Here is a 27,246-nt window from a genome sequence, read left to right on the forward strand (position 1 = left end):
AATTACTGACACGATTGAACTCTTAGACATACATGAGTGTTTTCTTCATGAACGGCTGAGCTGAAGTTTTTTTAAAAGCCTGTCGTTCTTTGCTTTATTTATCACTACTGTCTCACAATACGGAGCTTTCAGCTAATGTTAATTATTTGAAATGCATGAAAGTGGTGTCTAAGTAATGCAGAGCAACAAACGCTGAGAAACTGCGAGATTCTGCAGAAATACCTTCTCAGAACGGAGAGGTGTTCCTCTTGTTTGTGGCTCTCCAGCTGAAATAAGAGTGTGGCTACTTCTTGTTGGGAGGAAGAGCCTGCTCTCACACCGACGTTGTGGCCGAGTCATCTTTTGCTAATAACTGCTACAGTATAAGAAGCTTTTGAAAAAGAAACTGAGTCCTGTAGTCTGTATCTTTGTTACTTTCGAGGCAGTGGCAAAGGCGGCATAACTGGGAACTGAGTTATCACCAGGACGCTCTGGGTGAGCCCAGTGGTTATCCATGGAGTTATCTCTTGAGCAATAGGAGTGTTAGGAAAGCCTGCTGTACCCGTAGTTTCCCAACTCCTGGTCTGTGTAGCTCTTGAAACGATTCAGCTGGTCATAAGGTGCCCTGCTCTGTCCACAGTCATGAATCAAGAGTTGTTGATTTGCGTGGAGTCTCGTATTCCAAGATTTGCTTTGATTGTTGCTGAGAGATGGTGTCAGTACAAACAAGCACCGAGGAGGATCAGGTGCTTGTTTTCAGAGCAAACTCTGTTTTCAGAGCATCCCATGCCGGGAGCATTCAGTGTTTCATTAATGCAAATTACACGTCAGTGCATTTGTGCTGCAGGTAATCTGCCTTCTCTAGTTTTGCCCTTCTGAAATTCCTCCTTGCCACTTTTTTTTTTTTTTTTTTTTTTTTTTGGTCATCTTTTTTCCTCGGAGTTTCTGTCCTGGGAAAGGTAGCTGACAAGTCATGTATGCCTCGGCCACCACCACAGAGGAGTAATAAGTCTCCTCGACAATTCTCAGGGTAGCACAATGGTATCCTGGGTGCATGGATGCCTTTTTACTGTCCGTCCATGTTTAGATCTTCTTACTTACCCCATTCACTGAAAAACCTTTCTGAAGAAATGTTTTAGCAGGTCATTTTACCCAGTTCTTGAGCAGTAAATTGTGGTAATCCCCTTGATTCGTAAAAGTGGGAGTATGTACTGATCCTGCTGTTCTGAAGAGTAAGACTTGCCATTTTCCCACCATCTCAGTCGCTCTGAGAGGGATATAAAATAAAACAAATACAAACGAGAATCTCCTGAAAGAAAATACTGGTTCTGGTGCTTCCGTTCTACGTCGGCTTCTCTTCTGAAGAATTTCGTAGAGATGGTAGAAATGAAATAAAAGAGCTGAGTAAAGACAGCCCAACTAATAATAGAAGGCATTGGAATCTGAAAGGCATTTGCTGTACAGTGGACCTGCCTCTACTTACCTCTACTCACCTGTCCTCCCCTCTCCGAATTCTATGTGATCCTCCACTGCTTGGTAGCACGTTCCCCAGCCAGACTCCGAATTTTCACTTCTGAACAGAGCTGCTCGTTTCCACGTTCCGCGGGTATAAGAAAACTCATCAAACTGAACAACGAATCGCTCTTCTCGGTAACCGATGGCGGCGACTCCCGGGAGGTGCCAGCGCGGCCCCGGGAGAGACCCCCGCGGGCGCAGCCCAAATGCGGCTGCAGTGCTGCGGCGGCGCCTCCGGGTGTCGCTGTTGGCCGCCGCCGAGCGGCGCTGGAGCCGCAGCCGCCGCCGCCGCAGCGTCCTGCCCCCGCAGGCTGCTCGCTCGCCCGGCCAGTGGCGGCCAGAGCGGCAGCGGCACGGGCAGCAGAGGCGAGAGGCGGCCAGAGCGGGCAGCGGCGGCGTCCGAGGCGGCGGCGGCGGCCCCTGCGCTCGCTGCTTCGAGCGGCTGCGAGGGAGGCAGGGCAGCGGCAGGAGCCGTCCGAGCGCCGAGAGCCGGCGCTGCCGACAATGGCGGGCGGGCGGAGGCAGAGCGGCGGGCCGGCCGGCGGGCGAGCGCTGCTGCTGCCCGCTGTGCTGCTGTGCCTGTGCTGCCGGGCGGCGCCGGAGCGGCTCCGCTACGCCATCCCCGAGGAGCTGCCCACGGGCTCGCTCGTGGGGCCGCTGGCACGGGATCTGGGGCTCAGCCCGGACGAGCTGCCGGCGCGCAAGCTGCGGGTGGCGTCTGCCGGCAAAAAGCAGCTGAAATACTTCACCGTGAACGAGGAGAACGGGAACCTGTACGTGAGCGAGAGGCTGGACCGGGAGGAGCTGTGCGGCAAATTGGCATCCTGCTCCGTCAGCTTCGAGGCGCTGGTGCACAACCCACTCAACGTCTTCCACGTCGAGGTGTCCATCCAGGATGTGAACGACAATGACCCACGCTTCCTGCAAGACAATTTCCATCTGGAGATCAATGAGTTTACTTCTCCCGGCGCCCGGTTTCACTTGGGCATGGCCGAGGACGCAGACGTGGGCAGCAACTCGCTGCAGGGCTACGAGCTAGAGACCAACGGGTACTTTGCAGTGGAGGTGAAGGAGAGCCAGGAAGGAAGCAAATTCGCAGAGCTGGTGCTGCGCCGTGCTCTGGACAGAGAAAGCGAGAATAGTCTGAGGTTGGTGCTGACGGCACTGGACGGCGGAGATCCGCCCCGCAGCGGCACCGCCCAGCTCTGGATCAACGTCACCGACGCGAACGACAACCCACCCGTGTTCGCGCAGGACCAGTACCGCGCCAGCCTGCGCGAGGACACACCTCCGGGCTCGACGGTGCTGAACGTCTCTGCCTCCGATGCTGACGCCGGAACCAACGCCCACATCACCTACGGCTTCGGGAAAATGCCGGGCAAAGTTCTTCAGAAGTTCATAATGGACGTGAAGAGTGGGGCAATCACGCTGAAGGAGGGGCTGGACTTCGAGGACACGCGAGGCTACGCTCTGTTGGTGGAGGCGAGGGACGGCGGCGGTTTAGTGGCCCACTGCAAGGTGGAGGTGGAGGTGCTGGACGTGAATGATAACACGCCAGAGATCACGATTCTGTCACTGTCGAGCCCTGTACCTGAGGACGCGCCGGTCGGCACCGTGGTGGCCCTGCTCAACGTGAACGACCCCGACTCCGGCGAGAACGGTGAGGTGTCGTGCGAGCTGTCGGGAGAGGCGCCGCTGTCGATCGTGGCGTCGTCGGGCGGCTCGTACAAGGTGGTGACGGCGAGCGCGCTGGACCGCGAGCAGGCGTCCGAGCAGCGCGTGACGGTGGTGGCCCGGGACCGGGGCAGGCCGGCGCTGTGGAGCACGGCGGAGCTGGTGCTGGAGGTGTCGGACGTGAACGACAACGCGCCGGTGTTCGAGGAGGCGGCGTACAGCGCCTACGTGCGGGAGAACAACGTGGCGGGCGCGCTGGTGCTGCGCGTGAGCGCGCGGGACGCGGACGCGGGCGCCAACGGGCGCGTGAGCTACTGGCTGGCGGGCGGCAGCGCGGGCGCGGCGGGCGCGGCGCCGCTCGTGTCGGTGGAGGCGCGGAGCGGCGCGGTGTACGCGCAGCGCTCAGCGGACTACGAGCAGTGCCGCGAGTTCGCGGTGGCCGTGCGGGCGCAGGACGGCGGGGCGCCGGCGCGCAGCTCCACGGCCACGGTGCGCGTCTTCGTGCTCGACCAAAACGACAACGCGCCGCGGGTGCTCTACCCGCCGCCGGCGGCGGGAGGGGCTTCTTCGGTGGCGGCGGCTTTCGAGGTGGTGCCGCGCTCGGCCGAGGCCGGCTACCTGGTGGGCAAGGTGGTGGCGGTGGACGCGGACGCGGGGCGCAACGCGTGGCTGTCGTACGAGCTGGTGCAGGCGTCGGAGCCGGCGCTGTTCCGCGTGGGGCTGCAGAGCGGCGAGGTGCGCACGGCGCGGGCCGTGTCGGAGCGGGACGCGGCCAAGCAGCGGCTGGTGGCCGTGGTGAAGGACCACGGGCAGCCGGCGCTGTCGGCCACGGCCACGCTGCACGTGGTGCTGGCCGACAGCTTGCAGGAGGTGCTGCCGGAGCTGAGTGACAGAGACGATGTGTCCCAGCTCACATCTGATCTAAACCTCATTCTTGTAGTGTCACTTTCTGTTGTGTCCTTTTTATTCCTTTGCACGGTCTTTTTTGCATTTTTCTTTAAATGCCGACGGTCGAGGGGCCCTCCCATTTTTTTAACCTCTGATAAGGAACTCTATTCCAGCCTTGGCCCAAAAGCACCATACAACTACTGCAGCAGCACACTGCCCTTGCCCTACTCCTATGAAGTGTGTTTAGCCTCCGAGCCGGGGCAGAAAGACTTGACATTTTTGAGACCAGGGACTGCAGCACTGTCTGCTCGTCTCCTCGCCTGTGAACCCGGCTCAGGCACTCAGTCCGGGAAGGACCCTCCTAGCCCTGGGAGCTCGGCACAGGTGAGCTTCTGACTTACGGTTTTTCTCTGCAGGCTTATATGAATCTTCTGAGGGTCTGGAGCACAAGTCCTATGAGCAGAGGCTGAGGGAACTGGGGTTGTTTAGCCTGGAGAGGAGGAGGATCAGGGGAAACCTTATTGCTCTCTACATCTACCTGAAAGGAGATTGTAGCCAGGTGGGGGTCGTCCTCCCAGTCAACCAGCAGTAGGACAAGAGTGCACAGTCTTAAGCCGCGCTATGGGAGGTTTAGGTTAGGTTAGGACATTAGGAAGAAATTCTCCACAGAAATAATGACTGGGCATTGGAATGAGCTCCCGAGGGAGGTGGTGGATTCACCATCCCTGGAGGTGTTTAAGGAAAGACTGGATGTGGCACTGAGTGCCACTCAGTGGCACTGAGTTGACAAGGCGGTGTTAGGTCATAGGTTGACTGCATGACTTCAGAGATCTTTTCCAACCTAATTGATTCTGTGATTCTTTTTCCTCTCTTTTGCTGTCAGGGATCAGTGGGCAAACGGCAGAACTCATTGTTGCTTCCCGGCGCACTGCTCAATAGCTCAGGGGCGTTGGGGTGTGAACTGGCATCAATATGTGTGTGTGACATCAACTGAGCCTTTTGACCCGCTCAGTCTTATGTGTTGTGCTGACGATTTTGCCCCGATTTTTGGCATGTTGTCCGTATTTCTCTGTCCTGGAGAGAACAGACAGGTGCGAGTTTCACCGAACCGTAGTGGTGGGATGGACACGGGATGGAGTGGGGACAAAAAATGTCTTGGGGTCCGAAGCTGAGACTACCCTTTCACCTTGATCTAGTGACTACTTCACTAATTGTCTCTGCCACATCTGAGCGCTTTCATGTGATAATGATGTGTCTCTATATCGACGTGTTCACTCAGTGAAGGAGTAATTCCGTAGTTCTCTGTCTTCCTTTCAAGCTTTGTTCTTGAGTATTCTGAACCTCTTTATCAGAAGACCTTGTTTACACCCGTAATTTAACATCTCCCCTCTGTCCGGGGAGACGGAACTAGTGCTCCACTGTAGTTTCGAGCCTGAAACAGAGCAGAAAATGCTTTGGGTCTGTTGGTGCCACAGGATCCTCTGGAGCTCCGGCGGGAATAATGCCAGAGTAAATAGCTTAGGCTGGGACTTGGCTTGAACCCGTACTTGAAGGAATTCCAGGTGTGGGGAAAGTGTCTTTCCCCTTAGCTGTCAGTAAGTTTCCACTCTTCTCCCTCCAAACGGTGCTTTCAGACCCTCTGAAGCCTCGTCTGCAATATTTGGGCTTCCCACCAAGGTGGAGGAGACCTAATGGCTCCAGATCAATCAAAATGCGGTAGGTGGAAATGTTCACCCTTCGATGCCTTTCCTGAGATCTCTTCACTGTACTCATCTCTCCGCTGCTCGGGTGTCCCACTACTGCTGGGATTAAATGGACAAGGTACTCTGCATACGAGTGTGTACACTCGTAGGAAGGAAAATTACTTGAGAACGGCGGTCCCCATGTTGGAGAAATTGTTCGGTAAACCATTCCGAAATGGGAAGTGATTGGAAAAAGGATTCAGAGCTTCTTTCAGAGAAAATAATAAGTCACTGAAGGCTGTTTAAAGATTTGTCTAGAAGAGCACAGGGGATTTCCTTTGGTTTAGATTATGTGTAAGAAAGAAAGATAATTCGGATTTGGTTGACTATGAGTAAAGAAGTGCTCTGGGAACGTTAAATGACTAACACTGGATTTTATCAGTGCGAACTTTAACTTTTCTCACATTCTGCGGGCTAGTGATAACAATGATAAATAGCGCTGATAAGGTTTATCTTTTGGCAATGATTAATAACTAGAAAAGGAAATAGCTGAGCATGTAGAGAAGACGGACTGAGCTAACTCATTTGATATTGCTGAGTCTTCATATAAGCGCAGAAATAATTAATCTCTGGGTGGATCCCGTGTACTCACGGCAGTTTTTAGGATTGAGGTGATGCTCGCTCTGGCGAATGTCGTGTCTCCTACGTTGGTGTGGGTGATTTGCAGCCCCTACACAACGAGCTCAGCCATTACAAGTAGCAACAAATAACCAACAAATAACCAACCACAACGTTTCCCAACCGCTTCTGCAGGGCTTTAAAAGAAGAGAATGAACACGGGGGAGCTGAGTTCGATTTCAATTTATTTCAGGGACATCCCCGTCCCTTCCTTAGCAGTCTTGACTGTGGAAAGACACAGCTGTGTCACAGCCGGGTTAGCTCCTGGCGCTCCCTTATCAAACCTCCTCATCCCCTTCCCATTACACCGTGACAGCTGAGCAATTGTGCGACCGTCGGACAACGAGGGCCGAAATTGGGGTCGTTTTATCACTGTGGGTGCACGAGAAGTCGGAAAACCCGGCATATCACGGGTTGTTGATGACAGCAACAACCCCAAAGGCAGGCAGGCAACTCAGGAAAGGGCTGATTTTCGCCCAGGAACTACCAGGGCCGTGGTCTACACGGTGCCGTGACCTGCTGGGCTTTGCTGCACGGGAACGGGATCCATTCTCGGCCCCGGTGAGCCCGCGTGTCGCAGACCGTGATTTCTCTGCGTCTGCCTGGTGGAGAAGGGTACCAGGGAGCAAGCTGGGAGGTGACGAGCGCAGGAGGGCGTATTAAACCGAGATTTCTACTATTTGTCGGGAAAGATGCCTGCTGGGATAATGGTGGGGATCCCGCAGGAGGGGCGGTGCTCCTGCGAATTCTGCGGCGGGAGCCTCCCCGCGGTGCGACTTTGTGCTGCAGCCGGAGGAGCTGCTCCTAACTCAGCAGCACGAAATCAGTGTTTCTGTGCCGGCGACGCTGCTTTGGTGACACACTGAGCCGCTACGTCGCGACTCCGTGGGATGTCAGGAAGGGGCTAACCAAGCATTTGGGTGGGATGACCGGCATCCTGAAGGTCCTGAGGGACACGGGAAGCTGGTGCCGGTACTGGCTCCCCCTCGGCGCCCTGTACACCCCAAACGACCCTTCCCACTTCTCCTCCCGCCCGCTTCACCTCCGCTGCTTTACTCCCTCTGCCTCATTCTAACGAGGTGTTCCCAGGACACAAACACACACCAAAGACCCCACGTTTCCATATCGCCCTTTTTGGCGTCATCCTCTCCGCCAACTCTTACACCTTCCTGCCCGCACACGCAGTCCCCGTGCCCGATCTACCCTGCCCCTGCCAGCGCTCTCCCAGCCCGCCTGTCCTTGTAGTGGGGGTTCTGTCAGATCTGTGCTCTCCCTTCAGGTTCTGCCGGCTCCAGCCGCGCTGTCCTCTGGCCAGGGTCGCCGCTCTCCCTCCGGCGAGGCTCGGCGGCGGCGGCGGCCCCGCGGCGGGGCTTTGGAGCCCTGCGCTCTGTGCAGTTATTGGACGGGACTCTGTGTGCCGCTGTCGGCCAATGATGGAGCGGGGGGGAACTGGCGGCCCGGCCCCGCTCGGAGCCGGGATGAGGCGCAGACGGTCTCAGAGAGACTCTGGGAGTGAGTCACGGCCGAGCCCGCCGAGCAATGCCCGGCTCCCCGCCGCCGCTTCCCGGGGCCGCTGGGCAGCGGCATGACGGGGAGAGCTGAGGATTTCTAGCCGGGGCGGGGGGGCGAAGCGGAGAGCGCGGCCGTCCTGTGCGATGAACGGCGTTGCTGTAAGGAGCCGCGGGGTGACGACGGGGCAGGTACTGAGCCTCTTGCTTTTGTTCGGCGTCTCCGACTTTGTTTCTGCCGCGATTCGCTATGCGATTCCCGAGGAGGCGCGGAGAGGCTCCGCGGTGGGGAATGTGGTAGCCGACCTCTCGCTGGACCTCGGGCGGCTGCCGGGACGCCGATTGCGGGTGGTGTCCGGCGGCAACAAGAAGTACTTCGGGGTGGATCTGACGAGCGGAGCGCTGCTGGTGAACGAGCGGATAGACCGGGAGGAGCTCTGTGGCGCGCTCTCTCCCTGCTCCGTCAGCTTTGAGATCGTGGTGGAAAACCCACTGGAGCTGTACAGCGGCACCGTAGAGATCCAGGACATCAATGACAACGACCCGGTTTTTCCCAGCAGCCAGGCGAGGCTGGAAATCAGTGAGTCTGTGGCGGCAGGAGCGCGCTTCCCGCTAGAGAGCGCGCAAGACCCCGATGTGGGAATTAACTCTTTGCAGACCTACCAGCTCAGCGCCAACCCGAACTTTGCTCTCGACGTGCAGACGAGGGTGGATGGCAGCAAGTACGCGGAACTGGTGCTAGAGAAGGAGTTGGACAGGGAGGAGCAGCGGGAGCTGAATTTGGTCTTGACTGCTTTGGATGGAGGCAGCCCACCACGGTCGGCCAATGTGCAGATCCACATTGACGTTGTAGATGCCAACGATAACGCCCCGGTCTTCAACCAGTCCACCTATAAGGCAAGTGTGAGAGAGAACACGCCCAGCGGAACCCTGGTCGCCAGGATCAGTGCATATGATCTGGATGATGGGCCCAATGGAGACATCGTCTACTCCTTCAGCAGCCACACCCCCACCAAGGTACGGGAACTCTTTGCTCTGGACTCGGCCACAGGGGAGTTGAGGGTCAAGGGACAGCTGGACTATGAGGAAGCGAAGCTGTATGAGATTTACTTACAGGCTAAAGACAAGGGAGTCGTTCCTGGTGTGGCTCATTGCAAAGTGCTGGTGGAAGTTGTGGATGTGAATGACAATGCTCCAGAGGTAACAGTGACTTCTGTGTACAGCCCTGTGCCTGAAGATGCAGCTCCAGGGACAGTCGTAGCTCTGCTGAGTGTAACAGACTCGGACTCCCATGACAACGGCCAGGTGAACTGCTTCATTTCCCCTGGGATCCCATTCATGCTGAGTTCCTCACTCAAAAATTACTACACACTTAAAACAGAAGGAGTTCTGGACCGGGAAAAGGCATCGGAGTATAACATCACTATCACAGCCAGGGACTCAGGCTCACCACCTCTGTCAGCAGTAAAACACATCCTGGTGCAGGTGTCAGATGTCAATGACAACGCACCCAAATCTTCCCAGGACTCCTACGATGTGTATGTTCTGGAGAACAATATGCCTGGCATTCCCATCCTTAATGTCAGCGCCACAGATCCAGACCTTGGGCGCAATGCCCACCTCTCCTATACCCTTTTGCAGGGTGACCCCACTGTAGGCCACCTCTTCTCCATCAACCGGGAGAATGGCACCCTCTATCTGCTCACCTCCCTGGACCATGAGGACCAGGTGGAGTTCAGCATGATGGTACAGGTCCAGGACGGCGGCTTTCCGCCTCTGGCCACTAATGTCTCAGTCAGTGTGTTCGTCACTGACGTCAATGACAATGCCCCAGCCGTGCTGTACCCCCACCCCAACAGCACCGCCACCTATCCCGATGTGGTGGCACCCGGCACTCCTGCTGGGCACATGGTCACCAAGGTGGTGGCGGTGGATGCAGATGCAGGGTACAATGCCTGGATCTCCTATACCCTGTTGCAGGCCACTGACCCCAGCCTCTTCTCGGTTGGGCTGCACAGTGGGGACATCTTCACGGCCCGCCAGCTCCGTGAGGATGACGCTCCCCAGCACACATTAGTCATCCTGCTGAAAGACCATGGGGAGCCTGTGCTGTCCACCACTGCCACTGTCTCCATCTCTGTGGCCGAGATGGCCAAGGAGGTGCTCACTGACCTCACTGATGTGGCACCTGCCAATGATCCCAGGAAACACGTGACTTTCTATCTCATCCTGGCTGTGATTCTGGTCTCAGCAGCCTTCTTCATCACCATGTTGTCTCTGGGCATCTTCAAGTGCTACAAGTGGAGGCAGTCAAAGGAGTTGTTCAACAGCTCCAGGAGTACCACATACAGGACACCAGGGCCCTTCCACCACATCGATGCTGTGCGGGGTGGCTTCACGCCACCCAACTTCTACCACCAGGTCTATCTCACCACGGATTCTCGCCAGAGTGATCTCCTGTGTAAAAAGCCCTTCACTTCCAGCCCCTTGGGGAGCCGTCAGAGCACCATGAGGAACGGTGAGCCAGGGCTGTACCACCAGATTGTGGGCACTGCCAGCCGGCTCCCTGCACCTGCTGAGGTAATGTAGCCCCTTCCTTGGCATGTCCCTGCCACGGGCAGAGCCATGGTTCATTTGTGCCATACGCGTTTGGTAGCGAGTTGGGGTTGGGAAGGATGTCCAGTCGCGCCATGCCTCTAAAGAGTGGTCAGCTGTGGCTGAACAGTTCTTCTTTGGAGTCAGATGAGCTGTCCTGAGTGTCAATGACATTTGCACTGTGCTGAGCAGTGAGTCAGTTTGCTCGGGCTGGCAAACATACGTCTTTTGGATCCCAGTTTTGTGTACGCCTTTGTGTGAGTAACCGGTGGAGCCTGAGGTCAGCTTGCAACCACTTGTAAATCCTTGGCACAAAGTTTGTTGCTGATGGTATTTCCTTCTCTTTGCAGTAGGAGAGCTGAGAGGAACACTTGCACTGGGTGGGAACACAGTCTCTGTGCGTCGTGCCCTGGTGGGGACTGAAGCGGTGGTGGTGCAAATGGGGCTGGGAGCCACCAGCTGCCAGTGGGGGACCCGGCTGTCACTGCCCACAGTGTAGCACACAAAGCTGAAGGATGATGCTGGTTCCTCTGTGTGACAGACTGTGGACACAGAGCATCCCTCCCATCTGTGCTGCTCCTCATGTTTGACTCCTGATGCCTCTGGTTTTGTTTCCATGGAAGCTCTGTGATGGTGTTCACTTCAGGGTGGAGGGGTGGGACTGCAGATTGTCTCCGTTGCTTGCAGGGCTCCACTGAACTGGACTGTGGCTCTGAGCAGGATGGTGAGTCCTCCACTCAGATGTTGTTCAGAAACCTTACTATAAGCTCTGCATGGTTTGTAATATGGTACCTCCGGGTGATGTCTGATGTCCTGACTGAGCAAACTGCAGGCAGGAAGGCATTTGCGCATGGCAGGCAGCTCCTGTGCTTCTTCCCCGATGGGAATTCTGCAGCTTAATTTAAAAGCTTTCAATTACAGGAATGCTTCAGTCCTCAGTGGTGAGGCCAGATAGTGGATCCAGTGGATGGGAAGGGGTGGTGGATCTGATGGGTTTCCAAGATGGGTGATGCTGGTAATTTGTCCTTGCTGGGAGGTTGTGAGTGAGAGCAACCGGTTCCTCAGAGCAGAAGGAAGTGAGATGCAGCGGAAGCTGTGCACGGGTGTGAGGCTGCGTGTGCCGCCTGCTCAGTGTGGCCAAATCACAGACGGAGGCAGAAACATCTCAGAATTATTTTATATCTTTTTTTTTTTTCCTTTTTTTTTTTTTCCTTTTTTTTTCCTCCCTGCTTGCGTCACTGTTCAAACTCAGCACTTCTGGTTTCTAGCAGGTAGGAATAAATGGATGCAGCAGTTGCAGGAGTAATTTTACACTCTGCATTGTGCAGGCTGTGCTAAGGTTGGGGACCAGGATGACCCCTCGACCAAAGGGTTCTGGCAAGATGCCTCTGGGGGTGGGGGCAGTAAATTGTTTGAGAGTGGGGTGGAAGGAGGTGATACTGGGCAGGCAGTAAGCCTGAGCCATAGCCGTGACTCCCTCCTACTCCCCAGTACAACACTGGAAAGGCACTGGCTGTGAGAAATCAGCTGGGCTGGCACTGAGCCCTGGATTTTCAGTATTTGTGGTGACAACAGACCGTGTCAAAACTGCATAGGCTTTACACCTCTTTGCTCTGCAGGATACAGCCAGCCCCCAGAACTGATGCAGTGGGGAGGGTGTTGGCCCTGTCTGTAGCAGGTGGTATGTCCTGCCATGAGGGATTCTTCTCTACAGGATCTCCAGTGATCCCTGGGTTGTCTGGGTTGGAGCCCTTCCATAGAGTGAGCTCTGGCCCTCTGGAATGGGAAACATTTCCTTGTCCATCCTAGACATCCCATACCCCTCCTAGACACCCCATACCTTCCTAGACACCCCATACCCTTTCTGCCTTGTCACTGTCCCTATCCCGGGCTTTGACAGACTCAAGCAACAGCAGAATCCCCTGTGCAAAGCCCTTGCTCCAGCTCCTTGGTGATTGAGCCATCTTGGGACACTGGCTGAATTCTCCCAGACCATGTGGACTTCACAGAGGGCTTCTGCTGAGGCACCACAGCAGCACCAAACCCACTACCAGGGGCACAGCACCTTGTATTGCCAACAGCATTGTCTGTCACCCAGCTGTGCTGTCTGGGGCCCTGCCTGGGATGGGGACAGGGCACATTTCAGAGTCAAGGTTACTGTGACAGCTTCTTGCTGGTGTTACTGCGAGATGGACCCCCAAAATAAGTACGTCCACACAGGTATTGTCTCCATATACCTTTATTGGTCTCTGTAGATCCCTGTGGAATCTTTTCTTAAAGAACCAATGCAGCGTTTTGCTGCACTGGCTCTTTAAGAAAGCCTTCTCCCCTCCTCCGGAGCGGGCAGTAGGAGGGACCCGCGCAGTGTTCTCGCCAGTCTTTGCTGTGTCTCTCCCTGACTGGCAGCAGGGTGGTCCCGCCTCGCGGCTCTTGGAATAGGCAGGGAGGTGCTGCAGAGGGGAGGGAGGACCCTCGAAAGCAGCACCTCCACCGTGTCTGTCCTTGCCAGAAGGATGGTGTCCCTGTCACTGTCCACTGTGCCGGCCATTGGTCTCCCCAGCCTCTCTCACCTGTTCCCTTAGGTCCCTTTGGTGCCCAGGTGGTGGGGGCAGGCAGGGTCCCAGGCAAGGCCCCTGCGGACCCCAGACCCCCAGGGTTTGTGTGCACCCAAGGGAGGTCAGGGTGGCCTTCAGTGCACCAGGGACAGAAAGGTGCAGAGAGACTTTCTACAAGAGTATGTAGTGACAGGACATGAGGGAATGGTTTCAAGCTGACAGAGAGTAGGTTTAGATTAGACATTAGGAATAAATTCTTTACTGGGAGGGTGGTGAGGCCTTGGCATAGGTTGTAAAGAGAAGCTGTAGCTGCCCCATCCCTGGAAGTATTTAAGGCCAGGTTAGACAGAGCTCTGAGCAACCTGGTCTAGTGGAAAGTGTTCCTGTCCATGGCAGGGGGTTGTAATGAGATGGTTGTTCAGGTCGCTTCCAACCCTGCACAAGGCTTCTGCAGGGATGTGAGCTGAGTTAACACCCTGCAGCTTGCCATCATCCTCAGTGACAGGGAGAGGAGGCAATTACTGTTTGCTCCCCTCTGGGGAGGCCGAGACCCCTGCTTTTGTCCTCAGATTGCTTGGCTGCAAAGCTGTGTCTGCTGCAGAATGTCAGTATGTGTGTCTGCCAGGTGGGAGGCTTGGCCCTCCTTCCCAATCTGACATCCTGAGCTGGTGTTGTGATCCAGTGGTGTTTTAGCGGCCCTGTTGTCTGGCTCTATCTATTTGCAGTGATTTGGGTACTGTGAACACTGACTTCTTCCTTGTCCCAGGGTGAGGAAGAGGTTCCAGTCAGGTGTGCTTTGGGAACAATTGTGCTCTGGGAACAATTGTGCTCTGGCTTTGAATGCCTCACCTGTCTTTGTCTTCCCACCTTCAGCCTCCCACTCCCTCAGGTGGGCTGGCAGGGGTGGGCATCCCTGTTTCAGTGCGAGGTCTCCTGGCTTGTGGTGGTACTGGTGCCAGTGATGCCTCACTCAGAGAGGTAATGATGGGGTGCAGGCAGCAGCCAAAGCATTAGCTGGGGGGGAGAAAAGGGGTGGGAGAAGAGCCCTTGGCACCTCAGGGCTCTAACAAGCACCTTTTCATCAGGCATGAAAAGTCCTTTGGCGTGCATTCCTGACAGCTGCCCTTTGTGTGTGGGCACGATGTGAAGCCCCCATTGTGGAAGGGGGAGCACACAGGGAGGGTTTGTACCTAGCTTCCAGGCTGCCAGGACGTGCAGTTTCCCTGTGAACGCAAAGCGAGCTGTCAGAGCAAGTGAGTCAGGCTGGCAGAGGGGAGGCCGGGGGTGGCAGCCCCGCTGTTGCCGGCTCAGGCCCCTGCTTCCCTCACCTCCGGAGCCACTGCCGGCCGAGAGGGGACGGAGCTCTCGGCCAATTGGGCGCTGATCTGAAGCGAGGGGGGGAAATCTGCTTCTCCCCCCAACCCCCCTCCCTCCCACCTCCGCGCTGGGGCTGTGATTCAGTTCCCCTCCCCCAGCCCACCCCCTCTGCTCGGAGGCTGACAGCCGGAGCCGCAGCCTGCCGGAGCCCCGGAGCTGTTTTCCGAGCCGTGGAAGAGAGACCCAGGGATTTTATAGCAGTTCCTCAGTGCCTGCTGTGTCCCGGGCCGGCCGCGCACAGACATGGAGAGTGTCAGCCTCCAGCGACCCGCCTGGAAATGGCAAGTACTGAGTTTGTTTTTGCTCTGCGGCTGGGGCCGGGTCTCCGGGCAGATCCGCTACTCGGTAGTTGAGGAGTCAGAGGTGGGAACTGTGGTGGGGAACATGGCCCGGGACCTGGGCTTGAAGGTGGAGGAGCTGCCGGGTCGCAGGCTGCGCCTGGGCTCCGAGGAGAGCTCACGCCACTTCGCCGTGCGCCTGGACAGCGGCACGCTGGTGGTGAGCCAGCGGCTGGACCGGGAGCGTCTGTGCGGAGCAGCTGCCAGCTGCATGCTGTCGGTGCAGGTGCTGACGGAGAACCCCCTGCAGCTCTTCCGCCTGGAAGTGGAGATCCTGGATGTGAATGACAACTCCCCGAGCTTTCCCACCGCTCAGCGCACCCTGCGCATCGCCGAGTCTGCCACGGTGGCCTCGCGCTTCCCCCTGGAGAGTGCTCAGGACCCCGATGTGGGCACTAATGCTGTGAGCTCCTACAGGCTGAGCCCGAACTCCCACTTCTCCCTGGACGTCAAGCAGCAGCCGGATGGCAAACTCTTCCCAGAGCTGGTGCTGGAGCGTGCCCTGGACCGGGAGGAGCAGCCAGAACTGCAGCTGGTGCTGACGGCCGTGGACGGGGGAAGCCCAGCCCGCTCGGGCACAGCACAGATAACAGTCCTGGTCCTGGATGTCAACGACAACGCTCCCACCTGCGGCCGCACCACATACAAGGTGCAAGTCCCGGAAAACACACCTGTGGGGGCTGTGCTCCTCCAGATCAATGCATCTGACCCTGATGAGGGTCCCAATGGGGAGACACAGTACTCCTTCGGGGTTCACACCTCGGACTTGGTGCGGAGGCTGTTCTCCCTGGATCCTCACAGCGGTGAGGTCCGGGTTAGTGGGGCCCTGGACTTTGAGGAATCACCTTTCTATGAGATCTATGTGCGAGCCCATGATGGAGGGGTCCCAGAGATGGAGGGCAATTGTGTTCTGCAGGTGCAAGTGGAGGATGCCAATGACAACCCCCCAGAGGTGCTGCTCACCTCCCTGCTGAATCCGGTGCCAGAAGACACCCCACCAGAGACTGTCGTGGGGCTCTTCAATGTCCGGGACCGAGACTCAGGGGCCAATGGGGATGTGAGCTTGCAGATCTCCCCTGATGTGCCTTTTGCCATCAGGTCCCTTCAGAACCACTTCTCTCTGGTCACCCGGGAGAGCCTGGACCGGGAGTCCACCTCACAGTACACAGTGGTGCTTATTGCCCAGGATGGTGGGTCTCCTGCCCTCACCACAACACTCACGCTGCTCCTCAATATATCTGATGTGAATGACAACCCCCCACGCTTCTTGCAGCCCTCCTACGATGCTTTTCTCGCGGAGAACAACCCGCCTGGCTCCCTGCTGTGCACTGTCTCTGCCTCAGACCCTGACGATGGGGTTAATTCCCGGCTTGTTTACTCCATAGAGAGTGGCCAAGTGCAGGGTTCCCCCATCTCTTCCTTCGTCCACATCAACCCTGACAACGGCAACCTCTACGCGCAGGGTACCTTTGACTTTGAGCAGCTGCAGGTTCTGCCGGTCTCTGTGGCCGTGTGGGACTCGGGGTCCCCCCCGCTCCATGCCAATGTTACTGTCTACATCTTTGTGCTGGACCAGAATGACCACCCCCCCACCATCCTGCACCCTGCCAGTGACAGCGATGCCTCGGCACCCCAGAGGGTCCCGCTGTCTGCCCCACCGGGCTCCCTGGTCACCAAGGTGACAGCAGTGGATGCAGATGCTGGGTACAACGCCTGGCTCTCGTACCGGCTGTTGCCACAGTCCACCGACCCCTCATTGTTCCACATGTCTCTGCACACCGGGGAGGTGCGGACGGCACGTGCCTTCCAGGACACCGACATGGCAGTGCAGCAGCTCGTTGTCCAGGTGACGGACAACGGCGACCCACCGCTGTCCACCACCGCCACCATCACCGTGGCCCTGGAGGAAGCAGCCCCGGAGGAGAGCTACAAGCCTCGGGACTTCCTGGCTGGTGCCAAGGAGAAGCCGGACCTGACCCTCTACCTGATCATCGCGCTGGCAGCCGTTAGCACGGTGGCACTGGCCACTGTCACCGTCCTGGCCGCCAGGTGCCTTCGGCGCAGGGGCCGCGCCGCCGTCTCACCCTACTGCTGCTGCTGGCTCAGCGAGTCGCCCTCCCGGGACTTCTTCAAGCACTCCAGCCCCAAGCTCCAGCTCAGCTCCGACGGCACCCTCAAGTACATGGAGGTCACGCTGCGACCCACCGACACCCAGTCGCAGTGCTACAGCACCTGCTTCTCCCCGGGCTCCGAGCGGAGCGACTTCACCTTCCTGCGGCCTTGCCCACCCTCTGCCACCCTGCCGAGGGAGAGCGGGGCTTTCCTGCCGGCCAGCGGCACGCTGCGGGAGCGCGCCCAGGTGAGCGGCTCTGAGGCTCTCCTGCGGGCCGGCGGCGCGCCGCGGGAGCGCGCCCAGGTGAGCGGCTCTGCAGGTCGCGGGAGCGCGCCCAGGTGAGCGGCCGCGGGAGCGCGCCCAGGTGAGCGGCCGCGGGAGCGCGCCCAGGTGAGCGGGCGCGCCCAGGTGAGCGGCCCTGCAGGCCGCAGGAGCGCGCCCAGGTGAGCGGCCGCGGGAAGCGCGCCCAGGTGAGCGGCTCTGCAGGCCGCGGGAGCGCGCCCAGGTGAGCGGCCGCGGGGTCGCGGCCCCGCCGAGCGCGCGGAGCCGCCGCGCGGGTTCGCGGCGCGCGGCAACGGCCCTCGGGCCGTGATTGGCCGCCGTGTTGCTGTCCGGGCAGAGCGGCGCGCCCATTGGAGGGCGGCGCTCCGCCCGCAGCCAATGGCGCCGCGGCTGCGCCGGCTCCCGGCGCGCCCCCGCCCCGCCGAGCCGCGTCCGCCCCAAACAATGAATGGGAGCGGCGAGCGCTGAGCGCGGCCCCCGGCGCGGAGGGCATCGCTGCCCGGCCGGCCACCCGGCAAGGATGCCGAGGGCAGGGCAGGCGCGCCGGTCCCTGGGGCTGCCGCGTGTCTTCTCCTTCTGTTTGTTCTTGCACAGCTCCTCTGCTCAGATCCGATACAGCATCCCGGAGGAGCTCACCCGGGGTGCCTTTGTGGGCAATATCGCGAAGGACCTGGGCACCGATGTGGCGAAGCTGGCGGCAGCTAATCTGCAGGTACTGTCCGATTCGGATTCCCAGTACTTCTCTGTCAACGTGAACACTGGTGTTATAATGGTCAGCGAGCGGATAGACCGGGAGCAACTCTGCGGGCAGAACCCACGCTGCTTCCTCCACTTGAAACTTGCCATCGAGAACCCAGTGGAGTTTTACCGCATTGAGGTGGAGATCCTGGATATCAATGACAACCCCCCGTTGTTCCCCAGTGATGAGGTTTCTCTGCGCATCTACGAGCTGGCGTCTCTGGGTGCCCGCTTCCCCATCCAGCCTGCCCAGGACCCTGATGTGGGCACCAACACCTTGCAGACCTATCACCTGAGTGCCAATGACAACTTCAATCTCAACGTGAAGGCGCGCACTGATGGTGGGAAGTTCCCTGAGCTGGTGTTGGAGCGGGCCCTGGACCGGGAATTCAGAGCTTTCCATTACTTGGTCCTGACTGCTGAAGACGGGGGCTCTCCCCCACAGTCAAGCAAGATACGCATCACTATTCAGGTCCTGGATGCCAATGACAACCACCCTGTCTTTGACAGACCATCATATGGAGCCCGCTTGGTGGAGAACTCGCCACTGGGCACCCTCGTGGTGAAGTTAAATGCCACCGATGTGGACGAAGGACCCAACGGAGACATCCGCTACTCACTCAGCAGCCACAACTCAGCTGCCTTACGCCAGATCTTTGCCATCGATGAGCAAACTGGGGAGATTCGTGTCCAGGGCAACCTGGACTTCGAGGAGGCGACGGTGTATGAGATCGAAGTGGAGGCCAAGGACATGGGGTCACCCACGATGGAGGAGCACTGCAGCGTGGTGGTGGAAATCACTGATGTGAATGACAACGCACCGGAGGTCATTCTTACCTCCTTCTCCAGCTCCCTGAGTGAGGACGCGCTGCCGGGCACAGTGGTGGCTGTGATACACGTCAGAGACCGGGACTCTGGGGAGCAGGGCAAGGTCCTGTGCCATGTGTCTCCAGACCTTCCCTTCCAGCTGCGCAAGGACTACGAGCACCAGTACTCACTGCTAACCAGCACCCGTTTGGACCGGGAGCATGTTGCCTACTACAATGTCACCGTCTCTGCCTCGGATATGGGCAATCCCCCCCTCTCCCGCCACACCATCTTGCCAATCACCCTGACAGATGTCAATGACAACGCTCCCCAGTTTGAGCAAGAATCCTATGAGGTGCTGGTGGCAGAAAACAATCCAGTGGGCAGCGTGCTGGTTACGGTCTCTGCTGCTGACCCTGACTCGGAGCAGAATTCCCGCCTCTCCTACTCGATCCTGCGAGCTGGTGGGACAGATCCAGGCCTGGATCCTACTCGCTACCTCTCCATACATCCCACGAGTGGGCAGGTCACTGCTAAGTTCCCTTTTGACTATGAGCAAACCACCTATCTCCAGTTCCACGTGGAGGTCTCTGATGGTGGCTCCCCGGCCTTGAGGAACAGAACTCTGGTTCATGTTTTTATAGTGGACCAGAATGACAATGCCCCACAGGTGCATTTCCCCAAGGCCGGGGGGGAATCTGCTGCTCAGTTCCGAATTTCCCCCTCCATCGTCCCACCTGCTCTCATCACCAAGGTGGTGGCAATAGATGCGGACTCGGGGCGCAATGCCTGGCTATCCTACCACCTCGTGGAAGCCACAGACCTGGGGCTTTTCAGCGTGGCCCTGCGTTCCGGGGAGGTCCGGATCACACGGGCTCTGCAGGACACGGACGCCTCTGCGCACGAACTGCTGGTGGTGGTCCGGGACGCTGGGGAGCCCCCACTCTCCACGGCCGTCACACTGGTGGTGCTGGTGGAGGAGAAGGGTCCAGAGGCCCTGCAGGGCTCCGAGGCTCGGGCTGCTGACAGTGGGGGATTGCCCACTATTACGCTTTACCTGATTGTATCCCTAGTGCTCATCTCCACCGTCTCGCTGGTGGGACTGGCGGCGCTGGGCGTACGGTGCCTCCGGCGGGGCTCTGCACCTGCCAACCAGGGCTGCTGCGTGGAGAGCGTGAACACGCTTCAGCCCCCTCCCAGCCACATTTTTGGGCACTTGCACTATGAGCCTAAGCAAGGGGACACGGTGATGGGCGTGCAGGTGACAGCAACAGCTCCCCCCGCCCCGCGTTACCGCTCCTGCTTCTCGCCGGTCTCGGATATCAGCGAGTTCATGTTTGTGAAACCCTCCGCGGATCCTCCCCTGTACAGCGAGGTGAGATTGGGAGTGTGTTCTCCAGCCTGACCGCAGCCTCAGTGTGTGAGTGGCTCGGCACTGAACCGTCTCGGAATGCGGCACCCCCAGCCGACTTTAGGCGGGGGGTGCGGTCGGTGCCCACTGCCAGCAGCCGGGCAGGGCGGACCGGGGTTCCCGCTGCCGGGAGTCCCCGGCGCCCTCCCGGCGCTGCGGGGGCGGAGTGGCGGCGGCGGGGGAAGAGGGGAGGGCTACGCCGTGCGTATTTTGGGGAAGGCGGTGAGAAGCAGGAGGGGAGGAGGAGGGAGAGGAAAAGGAGGAGGAGGAGGAGGAGGGGGCTGTGGAGAGACGTAAAACTGTCACTCGGTCCATCCCCTCCTCTCGCCGACTTTGTGTGTCTTTGCGTACCGAGAAGCGGTTCATCCGGCCAGGCTGCGCTCGTCCCCCCCCCCGCCCCCTCCATCCTTCCCTGCCCGGCTCCGGCGGCTCCGGCGGCGGCTTCCTCCCTGCACAGCCCGCTCGGACGCCCCCGGGGTGCTGGGGTTCCGGCAGCTGGGGCCGGCAGCGAGGGCGGGGAGGCGGGGGAGGCTGCGCGGAGCCGCCGCCGCTCCGCTCCGCGCTGCTCCGTTCGCACACCCGGCACGGGATGCTCGCGGGACGGAGTTTGCCATGGCAGCTCCCGCTGCTGCTCGCAGCTCTCTCCTGCTTGGCGGCTCCCAGCTGCGCCCAGCTCCACTACTCCGTGCCCGAGGATCGAGAGCCGGGCTTCTCTGTGGGCGACCTGGCCAAGGACCTAGGGGTGGAGGTGCGGAGCCTGGCCGCCCGCAACCTGCGCCTGGTCAGCGAGGGTGGGCAGCGGCACTTCCAGGTGGACCTGGCGGCAGGTGTGCTGCTCCTCGACAGCAGACTGGACCGGGAGGCACTGTGTGGGCAGAGCCCCACGTGTTCCCTGCACCTCCAGCTCGTCATGGAGAATCCCCTCCAGCTGCACCGTGTTGAGGTGGATGTCCTCGACGTGAATGACAACGCGCCCCAGTTCCCCAAGCCGGAGGTGGTGCTGGAGATCACTGAGGTAGCCAACCCTGGGACCCGGCTACCCTTGGAGGTAGCAGAAGACCCGGATATGGGCTCCAACTCCATCTCCACCTATGAGCTCAGCCCCAGCAAGCATTTTGCCCTGAGCATCAATGTGAGAGGAGATGGTGTTAAAATGCCCGAGATTGTACTTGAAAAAGCACTGGATAGAGAGAAAGTGCCTGTTCATCATCTAACACTGACAGCTCTGGATGGAGGCAATCCAGTGAAATCTGGCACTGCCAAGGTTACCATCCATATCCTGGATGCAAATGATAACCCTCCTGTCTGTGACCCACCCATATCCAAGGTACATCTGGAGGAGAATGTGCCAGTGGGTACTCTGGTCACCAAGTTGAATGTCACCGACCTGGATGAAGGTCCCAATGGGGATGTGGAATATTCATTCAAAACCAGCAATAATGCACCTGGTAAATTCACCAAGCTGTTCTCCTTAGATCCCCGGACGGGGGAGATCAGAACCAAAGCCCCACTGGATTATGAGGAATCCAGTGCTTATGAGATTGCAGTTCGAGCCAGGGACAAGGGATCTCCAGCTATGGAAGGCCACTGTCACCTGCGAGTGGAGTTAATTGATATCAATGATAACAGCCCAGAGATTGTGCTGACCTCTGTCTCCAGCCCAGTGCAGGAGGATGCAACCCCAGGCACTGTGATTGCCCTCATTGGTGTGAAGGACAGTGATTCCGGTGACAACGGGCAGGTCCACCTGCAGATAGCAAAAGAGCTCCCGTTTAAACTGGTGTCATCTTTTAAAGAGCATTTCTCACTGGTCACTAGTGGTCCCCTTGATCGGGAGAAGGCCGATGGATACAACATCACAGTGAGGGCTGTGGATTCTGGGTCCCCCCAGAGGGCCACACAAAAAACCTTTTACCTCCGCATTGCTGACGTGAATGATAACGCACCAAATTTCTCCAGCCCTTTTGATACAGCTCATGTTCAGGAAAACTCCCTTCCTGGAACTTCTGTCTTTTCAGTGTCAGCATCTGATCCTGATGAGGGTAGCAACGCCAAGCTGTCTTACTCCATCCTGGATAATGGGATACAGGATGTACCCATCTCAACCTACTTCCGAATAGACCAGGACAACGGCACCATCTACACCGTGCGAGCTCTGGATTACGAGCAGGACAAGGTGTTCCAGGTGCCTGTGGAGGTGAAGGATGCTGGGTCTCCTGCGCTGAGTAGCACTGCTGTGGTCCACGTGTTCGTCGTGGATGAGAATGACAATGCTCCCAACATTGTCTATCCCTCTGTCCCCAAGGGCTCTGCCTTCCACCAGGCCATCCCGGCCTTGGCAGAACCTGGCTATCTGGTCACCAAAGTTGTAGCAGTTGATGCTGACAGTGGCCATAATGCCTGGCTGTCCTACCAGCTGCAGGAGTCGGCTGAGGCTTTGCCTTTCCAAGTGGAACGCCGCTCTGGAGAGATAAGGCTTGCACAGGCTCTCAGGGAGTCAGAAGATTCCCACAGGCTGGTGGTCGAAGTGAGGGACAATGGCACGCCGTCCCTCTCGGCCTCCGTGGTAATAGTCATTTCTCCAGAGGAAAACAGCGTGCAGGACTTCTCCCAGTCCTTGGACGTCCCGCAGTCTTCCCCCAAGGATACCAACATAACGCTTTACCTCATCATCTCCTTGGTGTCCATCTCCCTTGTGTCCTGTGTGATGTTTGCTCTCGCGGCTGCCCGGTGTCTCAAAGCTGGCAGTGCCAGCTGGACCTTGGCGGGTTGCTGCCGGGGGACTGGCCGCAAGCCCGCCTCCCATTTTCGAGGGCAGATGAAGCCAGATGGCTTCATCAAGTACCTGGACGTGGGAGGAGTGGGTTTGACCTCCCAGGCACAGAATTACACTTCTTGTTTCTCGCCCATGTCTGACCAGAGCGATTTCCTCTTTGTAAAGCCTGTCAGCCATTCTAGCACTGCGGAGACCGTGGCTGCCTATGAGCAGGTGACCAGCACCTTAGCGAGTCCCTGCGATGGGGTAAGAGATGGGTGTTTCTTACTGTCCTCTCTGCTAAGTGCAACAGTCCGTAATATCCAGGCCAGCTGGCTCTTCTCTGCCTGTCCTTCCTCCTGAGACAGGGGCCTCGAGGAATGTGTGTCACTGTCACCTCCTGGGAGGTGGCAGGTGAAAGTTTTGGCTGGGCTTGGTGGGGCTGAGCAGCACTATAGAATGAAAGACAGCATGTTTGTGGCAGTGAAGAGTCTCGTCTTGGCCCCATTCATACTCATTTCTTTTTAAAGTGATTCTTAGCATGGTCAGGGACATATGTTTTTGTGGGGTGGATTAACTTCTTGATTCCATTTAACCCCCTTTGTTCTGCATGGCATACAAACCATGACACGGGAGATGTGATCTGGAAGAAGAGTCTGTCAGTGTTTCTTTCGCTCAGTTTTAGAGGTGCATTGTAGAAATTTCTCATTTCTTAACCTCCAAGTGTTATTAATTACTGACTGTGCCCCGACAAGGGATCATTTTTCAGGTTGGTCATTTTGAGTAAGGGGCTGAATTCACTACTCAGCACTGAACTACCGAAATGTCAGTAGTGACATTATTCACAGAGATCCTGGTAACCTTATGTGCCCTTGGGCTTGCAAAGACTGAGGCAGCATCAGGCTTTGAAAACTTGAGCTACTTGTACTCAGCTGTCTAAATATAGATGTAGGTGACTGTGTTTAGCTGTAGCTTTTATAACTTCGGGATATAAAAAGTAATGCAATTTTGTGTCATAAATGCCTGCCCTAAATTTGAAAATGGTAATTTCAACAGGAACTCAAAACATAGATTGGGAAGGGCTTCTTTAGTGCAGGATTGTGTGTCAGCGTGTTCAAAAATGCGTATCTGAAATCTGGAGGGCAAGTATTTAAACAGCTTCATTTGCATGCAGCTTGGGGACCACTGGGGCATCTATTTCAGGGGAATAATTTATTCTAATATCTTCTTTCATGAGGATCATCAAAGCTGCAGAGAAATTAATAAAAGCACATCTACTAAATAAAAAATCTAGGTCAGCTCTGCCCTGTCTTCACTTTCCTTAGTAATTGCATGTACAAGCAGAATAATCCTATAAAACTGGTGTTCCATTGTGTGGACTATGAACAGCTCACTCCAAAAATAACTGAGAGAAGTGTTGTCCTTTCCAGGTAGTATGTCATCACTCTGGAGTTAATTATTATTATTTAATTATTTAAATAAGAGTTAATGATGATTTTCGGAAGTGTGTGTCTTCCAGACAGAAAACAGCTCTGCTATTTAGTGTGTTCCACAAAGGCGTAATTCAAACAGGAATAATCAAGCCTGCTCCATGTACTTCCTTATTTACAAAATGTTCATTGTCTGGTGGTAAAATAACACAGGCAGAAAGTGATACGGGGGCTTCTTAATGAGGTTACAAAGTGTGCTGTTGTGTCTGAAGGTTATTGTGTGTCCTAAACAAATAATGCTTTTTCCTCTTGCTGTCGGAAGTTCATTCTTTTCTCTGTGGACAGAAAAAATATTGTTGTGCTCCAAAGCCACAGCATCTAGGAAAAGTCATTCAAATACAATGTACAAAAATAAGACCTCAGGCAGGCTTTTTTAAGGACAGAAGGAGGAGAAATTAGGAAGGTCTGTTGCCATTTTACCTTAGAGCGTTAAAAGCGTCTTTCTCAGTATCAATTAACTCTGCCACCCCCACACACACCCTTCCTCCTCCAAGCTCATTACTGTGGTACCACTGCTCCTGCTGAATTGATGCCCTTATCAGTTTATTTCATGCTTCATTTCTTTCACAGCCTGGTTTCCTGAGCTGCTTTGGAAGATTATTCTCTGAACAGTTTTTGTCATGCTTTTCAGTATTCATGCTGGTTCAGAAATACTCAAAAAAGAGGGAGGGGGAGCTTTCTCTTTGTTCTAATTGATTTGCTTCACTTGGAAAGAACATGCTGATATTCCAGACTGAAATAATCCAGGATCAGTTCGCTTTCATTTTTCAAAGGAAAGAATGAAGGTATTAAAACTCTTCTTTTTCTCTGCAGCAAGCTCAGCCCAACACAGACTGGCGCTTCTCTCAGACCCAGAGACCTGGAACAAGTGGGTAAGTGCCTCTTGCTCCATTTTTGTTTGGGGTGAAGGTTTCTTCCCTTTGTGTGCCACTTTCAGTGCTGGAAAGTCCATGACTGGCAGTCCTGAGAATGGGTGTCCCCTGTCATTGATAGAGTCAGAAACAGAGCTGCTCCTGTGTCAGCTGTGTGTGTGGGGGTGTGACAGTTGTTGTTGACAATGGTGTGTCTGGGTTTGGTGTCTACACCTCGAGGAGGACAGTCAGGAACAGGAGAAAACTCCAGGTGAAGTTGTGAGATGGTTAAAGGACTAGAAAATACATTTCACAGAGAAAGGCTTCTTCTCTAAAGCAGATTTTGAGCGTGTAAACGAGATTCTGAGTCCAAATTCTTAATTCCTCTCCTTGCACAGAGGCCAGGAAATCACTCCTCTTAGCAGTCCTGGAGCCTTGAGCTCTGTGCTGCTGAAGTGTATTCACAGAATCACAGAATGGGTCAGGTTGGAAGGGGCCACAGTGGGTCACCTGGCCCAGCCTCCCTGCTCAAGCAGGGTCATCTTAGAACACATGGCACAGGATTGTGTCCTGACAGTTCTGGAATATCTCCAAGGAGGGAGACTCCACCACCTCTCTGTGAGGTGTGTGTGAGGTCAGAAAGGATGAGAAGCCCCAGCAGCAGAGCAGAGACCTGCCTCCCAAGTGAGTATCCCTGTCTTGCCTCTGGCCCAACAAAGTTTGTTTGTCTTGGTCCACAGTGAGAGACCACTGGCCACCAAATGTTGTTCTTTGCCTCTCCCCTCTTCCCTCCTGGTTCATAAGAAGGGCCAGGGCTCCTCTTCAGAGGGTGAACTCCCTTCAGTACCATGAGGATAAGGAAGAACTTGGACTGAGAGTTCACCTTCCTCCATGAATACCCCAGCCAGAGGTGGTTGTGCATGAGGAGATGGCTCCAGGATAATTTATATGTGAAAAGATTATATATTTTGGGGCATAGACAAAGATTATACCCTTGGAGCAATTGGGAGTAAATTTGGATGATGTGCTTCCTTGTCTGACTGGGTGAGACTGTGCTTTGTCACTTCTGGTGGCCACTTGGGCAGCTCCCATGGAGGTTGAAATGGTGTCATGGAACTGCTGGGTCCTGGATTTTGATGTCAGAGCTTGAAGTTAAACATCTTCAGCAGCTGGTTCTGTCTGAGTCTTTCCCTGGGTCTGGCTCAACAATGTGGCTTATCAGAAAATTAAGAGATTGCTGTAGCCAACTTGTTGAAGTGATTAAACTTTGCTGTTAGGCTCTTCTAGCTGATAAAGCTAAAATGGAGTGAGGGCTTGATGTAATTAGATAAAGTGTAGATGCTAGAAACCAGCCACGGACTTTAAAACAAAGCTATGGCTGGAAGAGTTTTCTCAGAGGTCTGTTGAATTCCCCATCAGTGACAACATTTTAATCAAGGAAAATCTTTCTAACAATTTCCGCTCCAGTTCAGATGACAATTAACAAAGCCCTGTTAATGCAGAAGTGCACCACAGCTGCTGTAATAGTTTTGTTATGAGAAGGCAGTAAATGAGCCCCATCAGAGCAAGCTGTACTGCTCCCTCTTCCAGCATCATGCTGGGGCTCTTCAAGGGGCAGAGCTGATGCAGTCCAGATTTCCTTAGCTCAGTGACAGGGGCCTTTTCTCAGGTCATGGGACAGTGACACTCACCCCAGCTTCCAGCCTCTGCCTGGAGCTCTTTACAAGCTCCATCCCCCTCCTAAGTGGGAATAGAGAAGACAGGAGGAGAGGCAGCCTCAGACTGTTCGTGGGGAGCTGCACTATCATGACGTATTAGTTCTGGTGCATGAGCCATGATGTTACCTCTGGGTGCCCATGATAGTCCCTGAAACAGCTGCTCATAGAATCACTGAATTATTTGGGTTGGAAGGGACCTTAAAGCTCATCTCATTCTTTGCCCTGCCGTGGGCAGGGACACATTCCCCTAGAGCTCAGAGCCCCCTGTCAGTGCCTGTTGTGGCAGGGCATC

General features: G+C 56.2%; 2 protein-coding genes across 2 annotated transcripts in view; both read left to right on the top strand.

The window, feature by feature from the left end:
- The window catches only part of LOC126638567 (protocadherin gamma-B5-like), a 56,090-nt gene that overhangs the window by 12,124 nt on the left and 16,720 nt on the right, over positions 1 to 27,246 (top strand). Inside the window, 1 exon segment of the mRNA XM_050312556.1 lies at positions 25,199 to 25,257. Within this exon segment, the coding sequence (XP_050168513.1) occupies positions 25,199 to 25,257 (59 nt within the window).
- On the top strand, positions 10,511 to 17,411 carry LOC126638568 (protocadherin gamma-C5-like). The gene is made up of 2 exons (XM_050312557.1): positions 10,511 to 17,205; positions 17,373 to 17,411. Exons 1-2 carry the CDS (start codon positions 14,695 to 14,697, stop codon positions 17,409 to 17,411), a joined length of 2,550 nt encoding a protein of 849 aa, XP_050168514.1. The 5' UTR covers positions 10,511 to 14,694.

Source organism: Myiozetetes cayanensis, unplaced genomic scaffold (assembly GCF_022539395.1).
Source record: "Myiozetetes cayanensis isolate MyiCay16 unplaced genomic scaffold, myiCay2020 scf17, whole genome shotgun sequence".
Taxonomy (NCBI): Eukaryota; Metazoa; Chordata; class Aves; order Passeriformes; family Tyrannidae; genus Myiozetetes; species Myiozetetes cayanensis.

Coding starts and splice junctions, on each gene's coding strand:
- LOC126638568 (XM_050312557.1), top strand. CDS start 14,695: ATGGAGAGTGTCAGCCTCCAGCGACCCGCCTGGAAATGGCAAGTACTG. Junction 17,206..17,372: donor CGCCGCGGGAGCGCGCCCAG/GTGAGCGGCTCT, acceptor AAGCGCGCCCAG/GTGAGCGGCTCTGCAGGCCG.